The sequence below is a fragment of the Diceros bicornis genome, chromosome 1 (genome assembly GCF_020826845.1).
Source record: "Diceros bicornis minor isolate mBicDic1 chromosome 1, mDicBic1.mat.cur, whole genome shotgun sequence".
Lineage (NCBI taxonomy): Eukaryota > Metazoa > Chordata > Mammalia > Perissodactyla > Rhinocerotidae > Diceros > Diceros bicornis.
In genome coordinates this window covers 66,709,509-66,731,380 of record NC_080740.1, presented here as the reverse complement: position 1 = coordinate 66,731,380, position 21,872 = coordinate 66,709,509, and the positions used below count along the sequence as shown (strand labels likewise).

General features: G+C 45.2%; 1 protein-coding gene and 1 non-coding gene across 5 annotated transcripts in view; one reads left to right on the top strand and one right to left on the bottom strand.

Moving 5' to 3' along the window:
* Window positions 1–21,872, bottom strand: part of ARHGEF37 (Rho guanine nucleotide exchange factor 37) — a 53,315-nt gene that overhangs the window by 16,951 nt on the left and 14,492 nt on the right. For all 4 annotated transcript variants that reach the window (XM_058543830.1, XM_058543810.1, XM_058543819.1 and 1 more), the window contains exons 2-7: window positions 19,810–20,006; window positions 18,516–18,639; window positions 10,048–10,195; window positions 2,758–2,957; window positions 1,164–1,294; window positions 382–486 (exon numbers count right to left, since the gene is read on the bottom strand). In XM_058543830.1, the coding sequence (XP_058399813.1) occupies window positions 382–486; window positions 1,164–1,294; window positions 2,758–2,957; window positions 10,048–10,195; window positions 18,516–18,639; window positions 19,810–19,995 (894 nt within the window). In that variant the 5' untranslated portion in view covers window positions 19,996–20,006. The remainder of the gene's footprint in view (window positions 1–381; window positions 487–1,163; window positions 1,295–2,757; window positions 2,958–10,047; window positions 10,196–18,515; window positions 18,640–19,809; window positions 20,007–21,872) is intronic.
* Window positions 11,408–11,515, top strand: LOC131410485 (U6 spliceosomal RNA). The gene has a single exon (XR_009221264.1). It is a non-coding gene; the product is annotated as a U6 spliceosomal RNA (small nuclear RNA).

Below are 21,872 nucleotides of genomic sequence, written 5' to 3'. Positions count from 1 at the left end.
CATTCAGCCTCACACACACACACACACTTCACTCAATGATATTACCTGCCGGGCCCCTTCAGGCACCTGAGTTTGCCACCTGCTCTAGGTGCTGGTCTGGCAGGGTCCCTCTGGAGGACTCTAAGCCCAGTGAATTTTGACCCTGCCTAGTGAGAACCTCACCCTCTGAGAACTCGATGGGCTGCTCAGAGCTCAGTGCCCTACTCAGATGATCTGGGGTCTGAGGAGCGCTTGCCCGTAGCCCTGCTTCTGGTGACTGGATGCCCACTTCATTGGGCTCCTGCAGCTGGTGCCTTTGCCAGTTTGTCCAGTGAGCCCTGCGTACCTCCTGCCTTGGGAACCCAGCCCAGCCCCGCCTATTATTAACTGCAGGATCCTCACCTCCAGATTAGCCAGGTAAGCAGCCACGTTGTTCTTCATCTCGTTTACGCACAGCGACACCCAGTGGAACCTCTCTTCTAAATCATCAAATTCCTTGTCTTCCGTCTGAGAGTACAGTTACGCTTGTGAGGGCTGAGAATATCCACATGGGGGCAACGTACGTCCCGCACCCCTGTCCTAAGTCCTCACTGGGCATCACCTTTCAACAGACCAGCCCGTCAGAGCCAGTACCTCCAGCCCCAGAGCTGCGGCGGACAGTTAGAGGCAGTGAGTGCAGCTTAGTGGTTTTGAATTCAGACCATGGGATGAGACACAGGAGCATATGAGTTCTGGTTCATTTGTTTCCTAGCTGTGTGACCTTGGGCAAGTGTTTTACCCTCTCTGGGCCCATTTTCTCATCTGCAAAATGGGGTAATAAGAACACCTACTTCACTGTGTGGATCAAGTAATACCTGGTTTAGAGTAAGTACTCAAGCAACCTGAGCTGCTACTAGCAGCTCCTCAAGGCTGGCTCCTTGCCCAGACCCAGAGATTAGCTCTCCTATCTGTATAAAGAGATACTCAGAGAAAGAGCAGCACCAGATGCAGTGGAGAAAGCCCTACTCTGGCTCTTCAGAATCAAGTGGCGGTGCCAGCTCTGCCTCTTCCTGGCTGTGCAATGCTGGGAAGTCACTCCACCCCCTTAGCCTCATCTTCACAAGGAGTCTAAGCCCCCGCCCCGCCCACTGCACAGTCTTGCCTCTTGGGACAGCTGGGACGTGACCCTTCCCGCCCAAGCTCACCCTGGGCACGAGCCCCGCCTCCTGCTTCAGCAGCTGGCTCAGCCGGGTGGTCTTCTTGGAGAGGCTGTGCGTGTTGATGCGGGCCAGCCGCTCCCGCAGGGTCAGCTGCTCCACCTTGGTGTACTTGGAGGCTGCACCGACAGAGGAGGGGAGGCCACGGGGACCAACGCTGACCCAGGAAAGCAAGCATCCTGACACACCTGGCTAGGCACCCGCTTGCGCCCACTTCTCCACCATCAGGGTCACGCCCATTAGAAGGCGGGCGGCAGAGGAAAAGCACAGGGCTCAGTCTCCCACTCGAGCAGGAGCCCTGGCTGAGGAGCTTTCCGCCTGCTGGACGCTGGCAAGTCACCACGTCTTGAGCCTCAGTTTCCCCATCTGTGAACGAGGTTAGCCACCTCACAGGACTGCTGGGGGATCACATAAGATGATGGGTCAGAATGTACTTTCTAAAGAAGAACCACAGCCAGGGACGATCTGCCTGAGGTCCCTCAGCCAGTGTGCGCCAGGCCAGGCTGGAACCACTTTCCCACCGCTGGCTCAGGCTTTGCACCGATCTGCCACCTCCTGACCTGGATGGGGAAGCAAGTGGGGGGGAAAGGCGAGACTACCAGATGCAGTACAGTGTGGGAGTGAAGACCCCAGGCCTGAGTGTGGACCCTGGCTCTGCCCGTCACCAGCTCTGCTACCTGGAGCAGATGACTTAAGCTCTCATTGTGCCCAAGTGTGAAATGGTGCTCACAGTGCCAACTCCAGAGGGCTACTGTAAGGATCAAACAAGATTACCAATAAAAAATGTGTCATAGCTAGCCCTTAGTAAACGTTAGGTAAATTATCATTATTATATGCCTCACTGAGCACATATAACAATGTGCAACTGAGTTTCTGTCTACTTGGGACATGGCTTCATTTTCCAAATCTTTCTGTTTTCACAACCTGACAGGCAGAGTTCCCCATCTCCCTGTGGCCCCCCACCCCGGCCTGGTATATACACAGCTCTTTGCCTCCCCGGTATTCATTTCTCCTCCACAGTATAGCAGCCATGTGGTTTGGATAGGACTAATCTCACTTTAGTTCAAGGAGTGGGTGCTGACTGGTATAAGCCAATCCATATAATCCCATCCCCTGGACACAGTGATTGGTTCAAACAAGGGTACATAACCCAAGCCTAAGCCAATCAGGTAATGGCATTCCCCTAACCATGGTAATTGGTTCAGGGTGAGCACACGATCCAAATGAATCCTATCAGAGTGATGCTCCAATTTAATTTTTACTGCTAAGGATAGAAAGGTCCTGTCTTATCCTGGAGGGTGTGGTGTGCAGATGTGAGTCTTGGAATAGCAACAGACATTTACTACTAAGAGGTAGGCTAGCCTGAAGAGGAAGGTGACATACAGTAAAGAGCAGAGACAAGAGAATTACAGGGAAATGAAACCAGCACCCCGATCAAACCCCACCTAAAGCCCACATTACCTCTGGACTTGTGTTAACATGAGCTACTATATTTCCTTTATTGGTGAAGTTAGTTTGAAATGAGTTTTTTGCAACTAGAAGCATTCTCACCGATCTATCCCCTAAGAGCCCCAGTTCTTACCCACTTCTTTGCGTCTCTTATATTCATTGATGTTGGTGTTCACGTCCTGGAGGGCAGAGGTAGCCCTCTGAAGGACAGGGTAGGCACTGGCATCAGGGAGTGTGTTCTCCAGGATTTTCTGCAGCAGCAATGGGTACTTGGTAATCCTTTGCAGAGGGATTACCAGTAAGAAACTGAGGCCTGAGGATCCAGCTTGCGGCCTGAGGGAGAAGGCTGGTGTTAGGTACGTAAAGCTCATCCTTGGGGGCACCAGAGGGCCTGGGGTCTAGTCCCAGCTCTGCCAACTGTGTGATCTCAGGCAAGTCCCCCTCCTTCTGTGGTCCTCAGTTTCCTCATTTGTAATTTGTGAGGTCTAGATGTGAGACGGGTGCTGCTAGTTCTCACTTTTCCCCTTTCTGGGCCTTGGTTCCCTGTCTGTACCAAACGCAATGGTATAAAGTTCTTTGCCCTCAGCTCACTCGTCCCGCAACAGCAGACACAACTGACCACTCCCTCTTTCTTGAAACACTTTGCTCTTTTGGCCCCAGAGACATCATTCATCCCGCTTCTCATCCTCCACAGGCCTTCCTCTTGGCCTCCTCTGCTGGCCTCTCTCCAACGCCAGAGTGCCCTGGGGCCTCCTCTCCGCCCTCTCCTCGCTCTCTCTTACTGACCTCACTTAGTCCCGTGGCTTTAAACACATCCCAAACCCAGATGGCCCCTTCCAACTTCTGCCCAGAGCTCCAGACTCACAAGGTCAACTGCCTGCTTCACATCTCCACTTGGATGCGTCCCAAGCACAACTCTACATGTTGGACATCCACCTGATATTTCATTTAATAAAATGGTTCTGCTGCTTTGAAAAAGAAAAGTTTTCGGGGCCGGCCCGGTGGCGCAAGCGGTTAAGTGCGCGCGCTCCGCTGCGGCGGCCCGGGGTTCGCTGGTTCGGATCCCGGGCGCGCACCGAAGTACTGCTTGGTAAGCCATGCTGTGGCGGCCTCCCATATAAAGTGGAGGAAGATAGGCACCGATGTTAGCCCAGGGCCGTCTTCCTCAGCAAAAAAAGAGGAGGATTGGCGGATGTTAGCTCAGGGCTGATCTCACAAAAAAAAAAAAAAAAAAGAAAAGTTTTCAAAATCACAGGAATTTAATGTTTAGATGTGCATCTAAGGTATTTAAGGGTAAAAAGTCATAATATCTGTATTTTCCCTTAAATAGTTTAGCATAAAAATAGATGAAGCAAACAGCAAAACATTAACACTGTTAATTTCAGGTAGCAGGTATGGGAGTGTTCATTACATTCTTCTACAGGTTTGAAAATTTTCATTAAAAAAAGTAAGGAATAAAACAAAACACAGGAACTAATAGTGTCAAGGTCCCTTCCAGATGCACCATTTGATGCACAGATGACTATGTGTAGTCCCCTTCTTGATGACGTCTGGAATTTGCAGAAAGAGTACCTAAGTCAATGGCATCTCAGAAGAGGCTGCAATAGTCCTGCCTTGATCAAGACCAGACCCATCTTCTGAGAAACCCAAGAGGGCTTCAAATCTCAATGTCCGAGCACCCCTCCTCCAAGAAGACTCACAAATGCTGCTCAGGACTGTTCTCTGGCCCCCTCTCCAGGGCACTCTCGCCTCTTGTTCATCTTCCCACGGAAAAATCTCCACACCAAATGTCCAGGAAAGATCAGCCACGAGGCTAAGAATAGGTAGAGCAGGTGGGAGCCCCCTCATTAGCTGCAGGGGTGGGATTATCTGTCAGGACACGCCTATACCAACCATCTGCTCTCACCAAGGGTTTTCTAGCGCTTGGCTGACCGTGGGCAGGGGAGGTGGAAACAGTTGCCAGATACTTACAAAACTGTCCTCTGGGCTTACTTTGCGTGGGAAAGGGCCAACTACCTCCTGGGGACAGCTGTCACCTCACAAATCAGAAGGCAGGGGGTCTTCAAATAGATGATCACAGCTCTTCTCCACAATCATCAAGGAGTCACTACAGAATTACAGCAGCCTCTTACATCTACAGCCTTTTTAAGGTAATCTGGAGAAAATGTTTGCTGCAGCCTTTCAGATAGGCAACAAAAATTGAAAGACAATCCCCAGAGCTGGGTGAGTGCTGGGAAACAGGCCCTCCTACATTCTCCTGGTGGTAGTATCTATTGGTGAGATCTTTTTGGAGAGCAGTTTGGCAATTTGCGAAAGGTACAAACCCTTTGTTTCATCAATCCTACTCAGAAATCTACCCTCAGAAATATCAACTCAAGCGAGCAAGGACAAAGGTAGAAGTTATTCTGCAACTCTATTTATAACAGTAAAACACTGGAAACAACCCAAAGATCCATCAATAGGGGAACGGTCAATTAAACCTATGAGTTGCCATGGAAAGTTTAATGCATTCATTAAAAAGAACATGGTAGAACTATTCATACTGTCATAAAAAGATATTCATGACCATGGTTAAGTGAAAAAGAAAGTTCTAGAACAGGATTTATAGTAGGAACCCCTTTAAAAATTCATTCTATTTATCCATCCATCTGACCATCTAGACTTTCCTGTGGAATGTCTGTTTCCTGTCTGACTGTCTGTCTGCCGGGTCTGCCTGTAAATATACAGAAGAAAATTTGGATGGAAAATGTTAACTACTAGAGGGAAGGATGGGGAAACAGGAGGCCAAGAAGGAATGGACTTTTACTTTTTACTTTATGTACCTGTGTATTGTTTGAATTTTCCTTTTTTCAATAAGCATATATTACTTTTATATTTAAAACAAACAAAAGGGCCGGCCCCATGGCTTAGCGGTTGGGCGCGCACTCTGCTGCTGGCGGCCCGGATTCGGATCCCGGGCGCGCACCGACGCACCGCTTCTCTGGCCATGCTGGGGCCGCGTCCCACATACAGCAACTAGAAGGATGTGCAGCTATGACACGCAACTATCTACTGGGGCTTTGGGGGAAAAAAATAAAAATTAAATTAAATTAAATTAAAACAAACAAAAACTGCCAATAAAGAAAAACAAAGGAAGTTATTTGCCTTCTCCAAACACTCTGCCTCAGCCATCATTCCGGAACTGCAAGTGCTTTGTGCTGGACTGATCTGCCTCTGCAGGGCAGCCACACACACACACACACCCGCCCCGACAGCTACACCATTAGAATGCTCCTACCTAAGGCAGCACTTCCCGCCCGCTGCAAGGACGAACCTTTGATCCCCTCGGCCCTCAGGTGGGAAGCTCTGCCTTAAGAGACAGGATAAACTGAACACCCCACCCACTCACCCACCCACATAAAGGGTAGCAAGAAGCATGCGTTTTGCAATCACTAAGAATCTAATTAGATGGTGCCATTTATCCTAACTGGCTGAGAAAGAAGCATTTATGGCAGATGTGGTGATTCTAGTGGCCAAGTTCCAGAAACAGTCCCATGATCATCAGCACAAGAAAGCCAGGATTACTGTGTCAAGAGGGAGGAGAGCAGCAGTCATGCTGACAGGAAGAATGTCATTCCTGGTGAAACACTAGACCAGAGGTCCTCATGGAAGGCGTTTTGGAAACGCAGGCTCCAGGGTGCTCCAGGCATTCAGCAGGCAGGGAGCAGGGAGGCAGGAGAGTCCTGCACTGTGCAGAACCGTCTGTGTCGCATATGCCCCTCTGAGCACTCAGAGACTGAATGAAGGCCTCGAAACATGCTGCAATGTCAAGAACTGAGATATTTTTGTGACACTTCAACTCCAGCCAGTCACATATCATAATATTGGGAACTATTATGACACTACCTTCGATCAATAAGACCCAGATCACTTGCAAGAACCTCATATGTCTTCATTGCCTCTGCCTCCCAGGATGTGATATTATCCCTACTTCAACCATGTCATCTCCTTCTTTCTCTTACTATACACAAGGAAGTCAGGCTTGTTATCACCGCTAGTTGTTATTCTAGCGTACACACATTCTCTGCTGTTCCATTTTTCTGTACTTCTCATACAGAATGACTTCCGATTTTTCTTTCCTTAATCCAGACTTATTTACTATAAGTAGGTGCAAGCATCTAATTGCTCCACTATATCTTCTAGTGTAGTGGTGCCCAAGCATTTGCATGCTGAAATATAGATTACTTTATTAGAAATTATTTTCTTTTTATTTCTTCTTTTTGTTATGTTAAGCCATTATACAGATTTTTTTCCAGTTACATATATAGGTAGGAGATATGTATTTTTTCCCCAGAATATATCTTAAGATAATAAATTTATTTAATGTTTGTTATAAAAAGGAGCACCGGGACTGACAGAGCTGAGAACCACAGTGTGGTCTCAGAGAAATATAATCCCTGCCCCGCAAAGACAACTGTAATAGCTGAGATTTATTGACTGTCACTTGTGTGCAATGAGTCAATGTCCCCATGAGGTGCTGTTACGTTCTGAGATGAAATGGCTCTGCCAAGGTGAGGAAGGGGCGGAGCTAGATCCACTGCCAGGCAGCCTGTCACCAAAGCCCCTGACAAAAGCTGGACTGGCCTGGCTGGGAAAGGCCAGAGAGCAGAGGACACAACAAACAGCAGCCTGCGTGCCAACCAGAGCCCCACACAGTCTTTCTAACATGTCTGAACTAATGCCAGCATTTAATGCTTGGGAGATGTTACATCAAAGTTTCTGGCTTCACTTGAAAAATCAGAGCATCTGGCCACAGCGGACTCACATTCCTACGGCAACTGAGGCAGATGGTTTGCAAAAAATGGCTGCAATTATTCCACTCTCTGTATCCACACCCTTTAAATATGGCTTTGTCTATAAAAAATTGAATAATGTACACCTGAAATTACAAAATGTTATAAACCATTATGATCTCAATAAAATAAGTGAAAAAATATATGACTTCGAAGCTCCTCCCATCAAGAAGTGGGGTCTATTTCTCCACCCCTTGAGTCTAGTACAGCATGCCAATTCCCAGCCGAGACCTCCAAAGGCCTAGCCACCCCCCCTCTTTCTTTCCATGTGTCTGTCTGTCTCCTCTCAGAACCCGGTGACCACCGTGTGAACAAGTTGGGGCTACCCTGCAGGACAATGAGAGACTGAGTGGACAGAGCTGAGTCAGCTCATGTGTCCCAGATACAGAAGAGAGCCCAGCCAAGATGAGTAAAGCTGACCTCCATCACAGACATGTGAGGGTGTTCAGCCAGGACTAGAAGAATCATTTACTGAGCCCAGCTAAACTGCTAACATGCAGAAGTGTGAGTTAAATAAATGTTTGTTTTAAGCCATTATGTTTTGGGGTGGTTTGTTATATAGCAAAAGCTACCCAATATAGCAACAATCAGCTCAGGCTGGGCTGCAGCTATGCTCTATACAGGGTCTGTTGGCTGTGGTTTGCCACAGTCTCCACTACTCCCTTTTGTCCCACATCTAGCATCTTGCTCCCCCCATTTCGGTTATCCGAAATGTATTTAGTGATCCTTGCTAAAGCCTAAGTTTGTAAGATGCATGAAGGGATGAATCAAAGGGGAAAATGAATGTAGTTTTTCTGGAGGCAGGGAGTGGCTAGGACACGGGTACTTGGAAAAGAGGCTTCAGAGGGTTAAGGGGTGAGGATACGATAATGGAGAGGAGGAGGGGAGGTCTCAGCAGGCTCCATATGAGATAATGTCATCTTCAAGAACCTAAATCCACACTGTCTTTCTCTTGGGTGTAAAGGGAATGTTTGAGTCAGATAAAACAATAGTAATAATAACCTCTGTTCCTCCAACACTATTCTAATTCTCAGAAAACGACCTTCATCTATCTCCATTTGGTGAGCTTGTCCTGGGGAAGATACAAGCCTTTTTAAAACAGAAAAGAAGCAGAATAATTCACAGGGAAGGAAATCCAGATGACTCTTAAATATACAAAAAGATGATCAATTTTAATCGTAAGAAGACACATGCAAAGTGAAACCATATCAAGACACCATTTTTTACCTCTCTCAGTAGCCAATTCTCTAAAGTTTAATAACACACTCTGCTGGTGAGGCTGTGGGGAAACTGACATCCTCATGTGTTGCTCATGGGAATGTAAACTGGTTATAACCTTTACAGAGGAAAAGTTTGCAATATTTATCAAAATTATCAATACATACTTCCTCTGACTTAGCAATTTCATGTCTGGAAATTTACCTAACAGATATATTTGCACTTGATTGAAATGATATACGTTCATGAATAACCACTGTAGCACTGCCTGTAACATCAAAAGAACAGACACAAACCAAATACACATTAATAGAGACCAGTTAAATAAACAGTGCAACAGCCACATAGTGGAAGAATACGCAGCCATTGAAAGGATCATGCATTTATGTATGGAAATGGAAAGACCTCCAAAATACAATGTAAGCGAAAAAAAATACAAACTTTCATCAACAAGGTGGGAAAGTAAGAGTACACCTTTGTATTTGCTTGCATATGCGTAAAGGAACAGTGCAAAGATCCATAAGTAATTTTAAATGGTTCCCTTAACTTTGGGTGTGGGAGTAGTAATTGGGTAGATGAAGGGACACGGTTGGGAAGATTTTTTTACCGCATAAATTTGGATGTTTTAAAGCTTTAGAGCCATGTACCTATGTTACCCATTCAAAATTTTAGTTTAAAAAATTAAATTTCTCTACATATCTCTACCTGGAGCTTCCACTCACTGGTGCCAGCTCTGGGCTGTGATGCCACCCAGGGAAGTTCTGGTCCTATTACATGGGGCAGGAGTTGAGCCATCTGTAGAAGGCCTCCCCAGACACACAGCTGCTTCCCACCACTGTAGCTCACAGCACGTGGTCCCCACCATCTCACTGCCCTTCCGATGGTGGTCATGAGTGCTGTTCACCAAATGTTTCTGCTTTTCCACCTCTGGACACATGGCAAGAGAGCATGCCCTGGCCTCCTGGTAGTTGGACGAAGCCATGTGATGAGATCTGGCCAATGAATTATGAGAAGCAATGGATAGCATTTCTGGACTGGGGCATTTGATTACCAGCATTAGACGCTCCAGAGCTCTTTTTCCCTTTGCTACAGTTCCTGGCAATATTCCAGATGTGGCTGCTGCTGGCTTGGGTCCCAGAGTGAGGAGATGCAAAGAGCCCAAGTCAACCTGCAATGGAGCTTAAGGAAGGTATAAGCCTTTGCTGTTTGAGCCATCAGGAGTCCGGAGTTGTTCGCCTCTGTAGCCCAGCCTATCCTGACTGGGACGCTCCTGAAGCGGCATGAGCAGCACCAAGTCGGGGTGAGACCGTAACAGCCCCTGCCCTCGGGGCCAACGGCAGCAGGAGCGAGTGCTCACTGGTCATTCTACTCACACCACTGCCTCAACGATGCCCTGGATCTCCCGCTGCAGCTCTGGCTCCTTCCGGTAAGCGTCCACCAGCAGCAAGGCCTGGTCGTAGCTGGCACAGTAGACCTTGTAGACTTGCTCCAATTCCTCTTGGAATTCCAGGAATATGTTACCTGGCCGTGAGAAAGTAACAAGGAGTTCTCAAAGGCATGTCTGTATGTCCCCTTGCTTGAGACAGGGAGGCGGTGAGGGAGACGGCTAAGCACTCCAGCTCTGCAGTGACTGCCAGCCTCAACCAGCCTCGTCACCTTGGGCAAGTTACCTCATTTTCCTGAGTTTCCATTTTTTTCACCACACTTTCAAAAGGCTGCTGCAAGGATTAAGTGACAGAATGATGTAGAGCTCAGGCTGGCTCACTGTAAGTACTTAATAAATGGTAGCCATAATTATGGCAATAATATTGATAATTCTCATATTTGTACAGTGCTTTACAGTTTACAAACACACTCATGTTCTATCTCTACAATTGTATCCTTACAATTATCATGTGTGGCAAGTACCACTCCAAGCCCCCTGGATGACAAGGACATGCTCTCACACAGCACAGGCAGTCACAGCACGGCCTTGGAGTCAGAGAGACTGAGGGCCAGACCTCCTGTCGACCTTTCCCAGTTGTGTAACCTGGGGCAAGCACTTAACCCCTCTAACCCTCCGTTTTTCCATCTACAGATTGGAATAAAAGTTGTAGTCACCTCCAAGTGTTTTTTTGTGAGAATTAAATGAAATAAATGCATGTAAAGCACCTGACACAAACTTCCTTCACCAAATATTTACTAGCTGCTTATTTACTGACTATATGTCAGGCACTCTTCCAAGCTCTTTGAACAAAACAAAGCCCCTGCCTCACCGGGCTTACATTTGAGTGGGGAAGACAGATAATAAATAAATATATTACGTACACCAGGTAGTGATGAGAACCATGAATCAAGACAAAGCAGGAAAAAGAGTTAGAGAGTGGCAGGAGATCTACTGAGGGAAGGCCTCCATGAGGATGTGAATGTTTATCAGCCACTGGAAGGACCCACCCTGGGAATGTCTGGGGAAAAGCAGCACCAGGCTGAGGGAGGCACCAATGCAAAGGCATTAAGACCACTGAGCACTGGACAGGAGGACAACAGTAAGAAGGTGGGTGTGGCTGCAGCAGAGTGAGCGAGGGCACCAAGTAGAGAAAATAAACAGGAGACTGGAGTCAGATTATGAAGAGCCTCAAAGTAAGAACGGTGGACTAAGGTGTTTGGATTTTATTCTTATGGTGGCAGGAAGCAACTGGAGGGTTTTGGGCAGGGGTGACATGATCTGGTTTCTGTTTTATAAGGATCACTCTGGTGCTCAATTTCAGCAGCACATACACTAAAGTTAGAACAATACAGAGGAGAGTAGCACAGCCCCTGCACAAGAACGAGATGCAAATCCGTGAAGCGTTTCATATTTTAAAATCTGAAACTTATGAGACTGGTTATTTGTAGGGGAAATGAAACGGGGTGGAAAGAATGAGCGAATGGGGTGGGGTAGTAGAGATGAGAAGGGAGCAATGCTTCACTGAATGTGCCTTTCTGTACAGCTCTGACTCTCAGAACCATGGTAATGTTTCACTTATACAATTCAGACCAACCAAGATGTGGAGGGTGAACCCCAACTGGGATACAAACAATAAGGAATGAGCCTAATTCTACTACAAATGAATAACATAACCACACTGAAAGGTGTGGGGAAGAAATTAACATTAGTAACTGTTTTTCACAGGGGTTACCAGTTAGTAATTCTGAAACTACTTTTATGCGTAAACTAACTTTGAACAAACAAGTAAATATATTGCAGATGACAGCCATTTCTCCCTGTCAGAGAAACAAATAAGAAAAGGAGGAAGACTAGAATGAATCCTGCGGTGCTGGTCTGGAATTGGAGGTATCAGAATGAAGTCATAGTTTTAAATATATAAATACTGATAGACATAGAAAGAAATGTAGATACGCACATACGTGTATATTACTATATATACGTATATTTGCTAGCTCCATCAGCTGAGAGGGCCTAGAAGCAATGACACCCCAGGAGCAATGAGCACACCTAGAGTCTAGAACTTGGTGTCTAAATGCCGTTCTCCAAAGACAGGAACCAGGGACCCCAAGAGAAATGGCTGATTTCAAGGATGGGCCAGAGAAAATACAAGACGAGCCTAGAACATCTTGTAATGTCAGAAAGTAAGGAAGTGCTCAAAAATTGTTGGAGGCATATTGAAAGGACACAGGAGCCAACGTAAAGGAGCTCCCAACGGCCAAAGCTGGCAAAATTTGAGCAAGAAAATGAAGAATGGGGCCGGCCCCGTGGCTTAGCAGTTAAGTGCACGCACTCCACTACTGGCCCGGGTTCGGATCCCAGGCACGCACCGACGCACCGCTTGTCCGGCCATGCTGAGGCTGCGTCCCACGTACAGCAACTGGAAGGATGTGCAACTACGACATGCAGCTATCTACTGGGGCTTTGGGCGGTGGGGGGAAGGAGGAGGATTGGCAATAGATGTTAGCTCAGAGCCAGTCTTCCTCAGCAGGAAGAGGAGGATTAGCATTGATGTTAGCTCAGGGATGATCTTCCTCACACACACACACACACACAAAAAAAAAGAAAATGAAGAATGATAGAACTGGATTCTGACTCAATGAATAAAGTAAATATCCACATGTCTATACTGATATAAAGAAATAACCGACTAAAGAAATGAACGGGAGAGAAGGGACAGTTCTTGCTTATAGAAGAATTCCAATTAATAAGTGTAGAAGAAATAAGAGAAATATAAAATTACCACTAGAACACCAGTAATAATTATTGTGGGTAAGATCCATTGATGGGTGCTAAAATTAATGGATGAAAGTTTGAGAAGAAACAGAACATAGGCATAGTATCAAAGTTTCTCTTCATAAAATATTTATTAATTACAAAGAGAAAAATAGTAACTTTATAGTGGAAAACCTAGAAGATACCACCTCCTCTCAGCTAAATTATCAGAGTTAACATCATTCTAATAAGATATAGTGACATCATGTGCCCCTGCTATGATGCATGGAGAAGGATAGGACATTGACGACGATATTCTTGCCAAAAATGTATAACCTCAATTTAATAATGAAAATAATTTTAATTTTATAAATCATATAAAACGTTATGAAATATAAAAATTTGATTATAATACAAGTTTATAAAATATACATTTCATATACAGTCATGTGTCACTTAACGATGGGGATACATTCTGAGAAATGCGTCATTAGGCCATTTTGTCATGTGAACATCATAGCATGTACTTACACAAACCTAGATGGTATAGCCTACTGCACACTTAGGCTGTATGATACTTATCTTATGGGACCACTGTCATATATGCAGTCCCTCCTTGACCAAAACGTCATTATGTGGTGCATGACTGTATAAATTTTTATAAAATATATAAAATGATTTTAATTTTATTATTGAAAACCTCAAATTGAGGGGTATTCTACAAACCTGAACACTTCAGAAGTGTTATGGTCAGTAAAGACAAAGGGAGACTGAGGAACTGTCACAGCCTGAAGAAGACTACGGGAACACAACAATAAAATGAAATGTGGTATCCTAGATTGGGTCCAGGACCAGGAAAAGGGTATTAATAGGAAAACTGGCAAAATTTGAATAAGGTCTGTAGAGTTAATAGTGTTGCACTGATGTTAATTTCTTGGTTTTGATAATTGTACTATGGATACGTAAGGTGTTAAAATTTGGGCAAGCTCAATGAAGGGTATATAGAAGCTCTCTGTACTATTTTTGCAATTTTTCTGTAAGTCTAAGATTATTTCCAGATAAAAAGTCTAAAAAGAACTTTGAAGACGTTAACCTAAGTGAAACAAGCCAGACACAAAAGGACAAATATTGTATGACTCTACTTATATGAGGTACCTAGAGTAGTCAAATCCATTGAGTCAGAAAGTAGTATGGTGATCACCAGGGGCTGGTTATTATTGAGCAGGTACAGAGTCTCAGGGTAGGACGATGAAAAGTTCTGGAGATGAATAGTCTGATGGTGGCACAACAACATGAATGTACTTAATGTCACTGAACTGTACACTTTAAAATGGTTAAAATTGTAGATTTTCTATGTTACGTATATTTTACCACAACAAAAAAAGTTTAAAAAAAGATTTTTAAAAGCCCTGCACCCTAAGATTACAGCAGCTTTCTTCATAATTGCCAAAACTTGAAAGCAACCAAGATGTCCTTCGGTAGGAGAGTGGATAAATAAACTGTGCTATAGCCATACAATGGAATATTATTCAGTGATTAAAAAAAAAAAAGAAATGAGGTGTCAAGCCAGGAAAAGACATGGAGAAACCTTAAATGCATATTACTAGACAAAAAGAGCCACTCTGAAAAGGCTCCATACTGTATGATTCCAGCAATATGACATTCTGGAGAAGGCAAAGCTATGGAGACAGTAAAAAGATCAGTGTTTTCCGGGGGTTGGAGGGTGGTAAACAGGCAGAGCATACAGGATTTTTAGAGCAGGGAAACTACATGTGTGACACAGTAACAGTGGATACATGATGTTATACATTGGTCTAAACCCACAGAACTGTACAACACAAAGAGTGAACCCCACTGTCCACCACGGACTTTAGTCAATAATAATATGTCAGTATTCATTCACCAAGTATAACAAACATACCACACTAATGCAAGATGTTAATAACAGGGGAAACTGTGAGGGGGAGAGGCAGTATATGGGAGCTGTGTGTACTTTCTACTTAATTTTTCTGTGAACCTAAAAGTTCTCTAAAGAATAAAGTCTAGGGCCGGCCCCGTGGCTTGGCAGTTAAGTGTGCGCGCTCTGCTGCTGGCGGCCCGGGTTCGGATCCCGGGCATGCACCAACACACCGCTTCTCCGGCCATGCTGAGGCCGTGTCCCACATACAGCAACTGGAGGGATGTGCAGCTATGACATGCAACTATCTACTGGGGCTTTGGGGGAAAAAAATAAATAAATAAAATTATAATCTAAAAAAAAATACATAAAATAAAGAATAAAGTCTATGAGATCTATACCATGTTAGACTAAACCGGGGTCAAAAGTGGTACCAGGAACGGCTGTCAGAAGGCTACTACAGATACCCAGGCAGGAGCAGGTGGTCATCCATCTAGGGCGCAAGTGGTGAGGATGAAGAGACATGTATTCACCACAAGACGGAGGTAGGGAACCCTGGACCACAGGAAGCCCAGCTGACCCCACTGCCTGCTGAAGCTGTGGCCTGTACCCCTGACCTGGACCAGGCCCCCCTTGGGATGCACCAGATGGTGCCTAGATCAGCGTGGACTCCCATGGCAAGATTACCACTGCAAGACCAAACCCCTCCCCCAGGGCTGGTCTAGCCAGTCCTCAGAGATAACTCCCTCAGGAGAGGGAGCTAGGGAGAAAGCGCTACGGAGAAAGTGGCCAGGAAAGATCCCCCAAAACTGCAGCTGCCAGGGAGAAAGTGACCAGGAAAGATCCCCCAAAACTGCAACTGGGGAGAATCTGAGTGATAGTGAGATCAGCTAATTGCAGAGACGATCCCGCTAAGAGACAGCTCAGGCATAGCCTTGAGACCTAGGGCGGCTCCCACATTCTCCCCAACATGGGTGCTTCCACGGGACGTGACTGATGCCACAGAAACTGTGTCATAGCAATATGGCCAGGGCAGGGGCGTTTCAGTAACTGAAGGGCGCAGGAAGGCAAACTCCACAGAGCAGAGCTGTCCAAAGAGGCAGGAATGCCAGGGACACCAAAGTCAAGACTTATTTCCTCTCCTCCTGTCCTCCTACAGTCGCAGATTGTAAAGAAGTCACAGCAGCGAAGAAACTACTCCAGGTATCAAAAGAACACTCTACCTCTAGGATTAGTCAGGAAGAAGAGAAAGGGAGGCAGGATGGTCAAGAGTGAGGGTTCTAGAGTCTGAAAGAGCTGGGTTCCAATCCTGACTCTGTCTGGTCAAGCTGTGTGACCTTAGGAAAGTTATTTAACCTCTCTGAACCTCAGGTTTTTCTTTAGTAAAATGGGAATAATAATAATAATCAACACATAACGGTGTTGTGAGAATGAAAAGGGCCACTACATGTGAAGCACTCAGAGACCTAGCCGGCATGGAGATGGGTACTATTTTCATGCTCATTTTAAAGAGGCAGAAACTGAGGCTCAGAGACATGAAGGAGCCTGTGGGTGGCAGAACCTTGCCAGTCAGACTCCAAAACCCCTGTTCTGAACCACTAGACCTGCACTGTCTAATACAGTAGTCACCAGCCACAGCCACAAGTGCCTATTGGGCACTTGAAACATGGAGAATCCCAACTAAGATGTGCTATCAGCATAAAAGAGACTGGATTTCAAAGGCTTTGTACAAAGAAAAAAAGTAAAATATATCATGAATGATTTTCATATTGATTACATGTTAAAATATTATTTTGAATATATGGGGTTAAATAAAATATATCATTAAAATTAATTTCACCTGCTTTTTTAATTTTTTTTAATACAGCTACTCAAAAATTTTAAACTAAATTGTGGCTTTATAAATATAAATTATATTTCTACTGGACAGCACTGCACTAGAGCATGGTGTCTTGTGGTGATATGACCCTGTGCAGGAACTCCTGTGAACATCCGAGTTGTGTCTGGAATCACCCATAAGGACAGGGGACCTAATTCATTTGGAAGGAAAAAAGTCTGTTAGAGACAGTGATGCTTGTGGTCCAAAAGTCTTTTTAAATGCTATGGCTACGGGATTGGGAAAAAGGCCTTCCTTGCATGTCAAAGCCTGGGGGCTGGGCGAGAACTAGAGAAAGGTGGCAGGAGCCAGAGCAGCGTTTACCCAGCACATAGTTGCACCTAGGAGAAGAAAAGCCACGTGGATTCTTTGTGCCCTTTTTTGGCTAGCCACAAAGAGCAGAGGATGAGGTTATTTTCTGTAGACTCTGTAAAGGCCAGGGAATAGGGTTGACAAATTAGGGAGGAAAAATACAGGACGCTCAGTTAAATTTGAACTTCAGATAAATACTGAATAATTTTTTAGTATAAGTATGTCCCAACTCAGACCATATCTCTTTCCTGCTGAAAACAGTCCAACCACTTCTCATTATACTTAGAATAAAATCCAAACTCCTTACCATCACCCAGAAGGTCCTGCATGGTCTGGTCCTTCTCTGCCTCTTCTATCTTATCCCCAGCACTCTCCCCTCACTAATTCCCCTGGAGCTACATCAACCTTCTTTCTGTCTGTCCTTCAAATATTCCAGGTTCATGCCTGCCTCAGGACCTTTGCAAGGCTAGTCTCTCTACACTCCCTCCAGATCTTCTCCGAGTTGGCTCCTTCCTAACATTCAGGTCTCAGCTCAAATGTCCCCTCCTCAGGAGACCTTCTCTTATACCGAAAAGTTACTACAATTGTTTTTCTTCAAATTACAAATTACTACCTAAAATTCTCTGGTTTATCTATTTATCTTCTGTCTCACTAACTTGTCAATCCATAAGAACAGAAGCTCGAACCCTCTTGTTGATGCTGTGACCCCAGCACACAGCACAGAGACTGGTGATACTGGCTCAACACAAGGTTCACATACCGGAAGCCATATTGTAGAAAAGAAATCACATTGTAACTTTGAATGACCTGTGATTAACTAACCAAGACATGCTCTGTAGATTTTACGGCCCCTCCCAGCTGCTATCAGTTGATAACTTTGTTATCTTGAGTTTCCTAGAATGTGATGACTCCTGGGCAGAGAGTCTATGCTGATAGCCATCATGGATGACAACTGAAAGCTCAAGGTATAGGGCGTTGCTCCGGTCTCTGATGCATATCCAGTAAAAAAAAAGACTATCGGGAACTAAGATCAGAGGCCTCCCCCACCCAGAGACCAGCCCCCATATAACTGGCCTGTAATCTCTGTTCTGTAAGACGGTTCTTTCGGTCACTAGTCTGCCATCTTCCCCCTAGCTAGCAAGCTGTAACAAAAAGTCCTTTCTCTTCTACCTCCTTGCCTCTTGACTGTTGGCATGTCTTCTGGTGGGCAGACGACCGCCCCCCTTGGGCGCTAAAACTGGCACACTGCAGGTGCTCAGTGAGTACCTGTTGAATGAATGAACGCAAAAGGGCCCCAGATGAAAGAGTCAGGTGTGCCACTAACCAATTATGTGTCCATGACGATGTCCCTCCCTGTCTCTGGGCCTCAGTCTCTTCATCTGTAAAGTGATGGGATTGGACTAGATATTATTTGAGGGTTCTGCCAGCTCTGATGTGCTGTGTTTCAGGGATCCCAAAGACAGACTCCCATTGAGCTGTATTTCCCTGGAACTCTGGAGACAGTTCAGCAATGACCACATGCTGAGGACAATTCCACGGGAATCTAAGGCAGACAATCGCCTCATCTTTTGCTTACCAATTAGCTGCACCTGTTCCTCTTCCCTGGAGGCTGTCTCCTGCAGATCATGAAGAAATCTGCTGTTCACCTTGATGACATCATCGATGTTTGAGAACAGGACATCCAGATCTCCCTGCGGCAGCTAGAAGGAACAGAGAAGCCATGGGAGCTCGCTGGGAGTTCCGTAGAGTGACTTTATTTGCAAGCTTTGGAGAGTAGTCCAGAACACTCACACCATCAGGGTCCCATCACTCTTGGGGAGACTATCCCTGTGGAATGTTTGCAAGGACTCTGAAATTCTATAAATTAGGTATTTTTATTACTTTACAAGAAGAGAGGAAGAGATGGAGCACTCAGCATGAAAGGAAAGCTGAACTGGGGTTTTACCCCCAGGTCTGCTGGCAACTCTCATTTTTCTTCTCTCACTTTTTCCATCTGTCATATAAGGGTGGGAAGCTGGACCTCACCACAATTATCTTGAGATATATCCTGACCTCTAATCCCTATTAACTAGGCTATCCCACTGTTAAAAAGGATGCAGGACGTCTATATATATGCATGGGTATACACAGGATATATACAAAGAGAGATGTACTGGACACAGGATCAAGTGGGAAAAGCTAACTGTAGAAAAATATATGGAGGACACTCTTATTTTGTTAAAATAAGTAACAACCTATATTTGTTTGTTCAGTGCCTACAGAGAAAAATCCTAATTTCTAGAAAGCAAAATATGAGAGGACTTTTACTTTCTGTTATCTACTTAAGTATTTCATTCATTCAAGAAACACTAGTTGAAGTCCATTGTTTATGTGTTAAGAACAGGGATACGTTGAATTAATAGTCTTTCCCCTTACGGAGCTTACATGCTAGGGGATGCTTCAATTTTACAGAGAGAGGCTATACTATTTCTGAAATCAGGAAAAAAAAACATGTAAAAAATGAACCCTAAAATAGAAACCCATCATAGTGATGACTTTTCCACGTCACCACCCCCGACAGGAGACAATCAGAACGTAGGTCAGTTTAAGCAATCTGTTCTAACAAAGGGCTACTTTACCCATGACCTCACTTAATTCTCTGAGGTGATTACTCCTCTTCCTATTTAGCAGATGAATACACTAAGGCTCCAAGGCCTTGCTGAAGGTTGTGTGGCAATAGATGGAAGTACTGGGGCTGACATCCAGGCGACTTCATATCCACCACGCCTTCCCCTCCATCAAGCCAGACCCAGGAACAGATGTGAAGTCTCGAAAGCAGAACTCACGTGTGTCCCTATAAAGACAGGCTGTGTGTGGCCCCACCCAGGTACCTGCTGCAGGCGGCTCCTGATGTCCGAGGCACAGAGCTGGAGCATGCGCAAGTAGGAGACCTCTGTGTCGATGAGCTCCCTGACGGCCAGCCTCTGATGGAGCAACGATCTGTCTGCAGAGACCCGACCTTCCCCGTCCGGACTCCCTGTCCCGGAGGACGGCTCATCAGCCCCATGATCGGCCATGTCAGCAGGTTCTGGGAAAGGCAAACATATCCCGACTCACTTCTGGGAGCCCTGCTGGAACATTCTATCTCCAATCCAAAGACAACTCTTCATCAAGTGGCCTAAAAACATCATTAGCTGCATACAGAGTCGAGATGAACTATGTATCAGCATTTGTGGGCAGGATGTGAACAATCTTAAAAGGTAGAACATAGCTCAGATAATTGTTGATTTACCAGGATTCAGACCATGTGCTTGCCTGGCTTTTCTTCTGTTTCTTCCCCCAGCTCTTGACCCAGATTTCTTTATCTGGTTCAGCTGAGTCTCTCCCCGCTCTCTCTCCCAGTGGTTCTCTCTTCTCCACCCCACTACCCCATTCAGGCCATGTACTACCTATCACCTGGGCTATTTCCACAGCCTCCAGGACTATCTTTCCAAATCCAAGCCCCTCTCCCACCTGCAGCCACCCACGCCCTTTCATCCTGGACATTCTTCCAGTTTAAACTTCCTGAAACAAAGCTTGTGATCATGGTATTCCCTGCTGAGAGACTTTAATAGCTCTCTGCTGCTCCGTGGTCTGGCTCCAACTCCATTTTCCTCTTCTCAGACACACTCCAGTGAAAGAGAGTTATGTGCTTTTCTGCATACCTGCATGGTCATTTTCTGCCTCTGTGCTTTTGCGCCTGCTGTGCCCCGTCCCATGTCTCTATCCTCTGACATTTATCTTCTCTAAGGCCTTTCCTGATCCTCCCAGCCAGATGGACTTTTCTCCTTTATCTCTAAGTTTAAAAAGTACCAATGGCAATACTGTGAACAAGATGGCCTGAAAAATCTCCCTACTACAAAATACCTGGGAATGCTGGATCAGGTACAACAAACTCCCTTTTCACTGCATGGTAGGGCTTGCAAGAGAGTAAAGAAAATCAGCAGGCAGGGCCCCAAAACAGAGGGCACTGAAAACCAGAGCAGGAGCAGCTGACCTGATATAGCTGTGGCCAAAGTGGATGGGATGGGCAGGAAGAGGGCACTGCCGAGCTCACTGAACCAGGCACTTGGGCCTTAGTGTCCAGGCAGGAACAGGAGATAAGCTCCTTCACAGAAGGGGACCTCAAGACTCCAGTGAAATGGTGATTCAGAAAAAAATGTCCCCCTACCCATACAGAAGATGACAAAGATGTTTCTCTATCTTGGCTTGGGTCCTGGGTGAGGAAAAAAGTCTCCTCTGAAAATTCATAACAACAGGCCTACTTTCACCGGGTTTTAGGTTCAAATTGATAATACACATGTGGTCCAAGTAGCCCAAAGCTGAGAAATTAACAAAAAAATTCTGGACTAATGCTACTCTAAGTGCGCAAAGGATAAATAAAATGTCTCCAAAAGGACACATCCTTAACCTAAGCTACATGGTACTCTAACAGATAATCTTGTCCTGAAAATGAGCTTAAAATCCAAAATTACAAGAACTCCACTGTGAGTGAGCATCATCAGAAATAACAAAGAGCAAGATTAGACCCCAAGAACATCAGATAATCAAACGATTAGATAGAAAGTATAAAATAAGTAGAAAAAGAAAAAACATTATAAAAAGAAATAATGACCTATATGATTTTTAAAAAGCACCAAATAGATTATAGAAATTAAAATTTTAGTCTTTGAAATTAAAAACTGAATGGACAGATTAAACAGACATTTAGGAAAGAGAAACAGTAAAGAGACAGATAGATCTGAAGAAATTATCCAGACTACCAAAAAGAGAGAAAAGCATGGAAAATATGAAAGAGAATTTAAGGGATCTGAATATTGAAATAAGAAGGCCATGGGGCCAACCCAGTGGCATAGTGGTTAAGTTCGTGCACTCCGTTTCAGCAGCCTGGGGTTCGTGGGTTCAGATTCCAGGC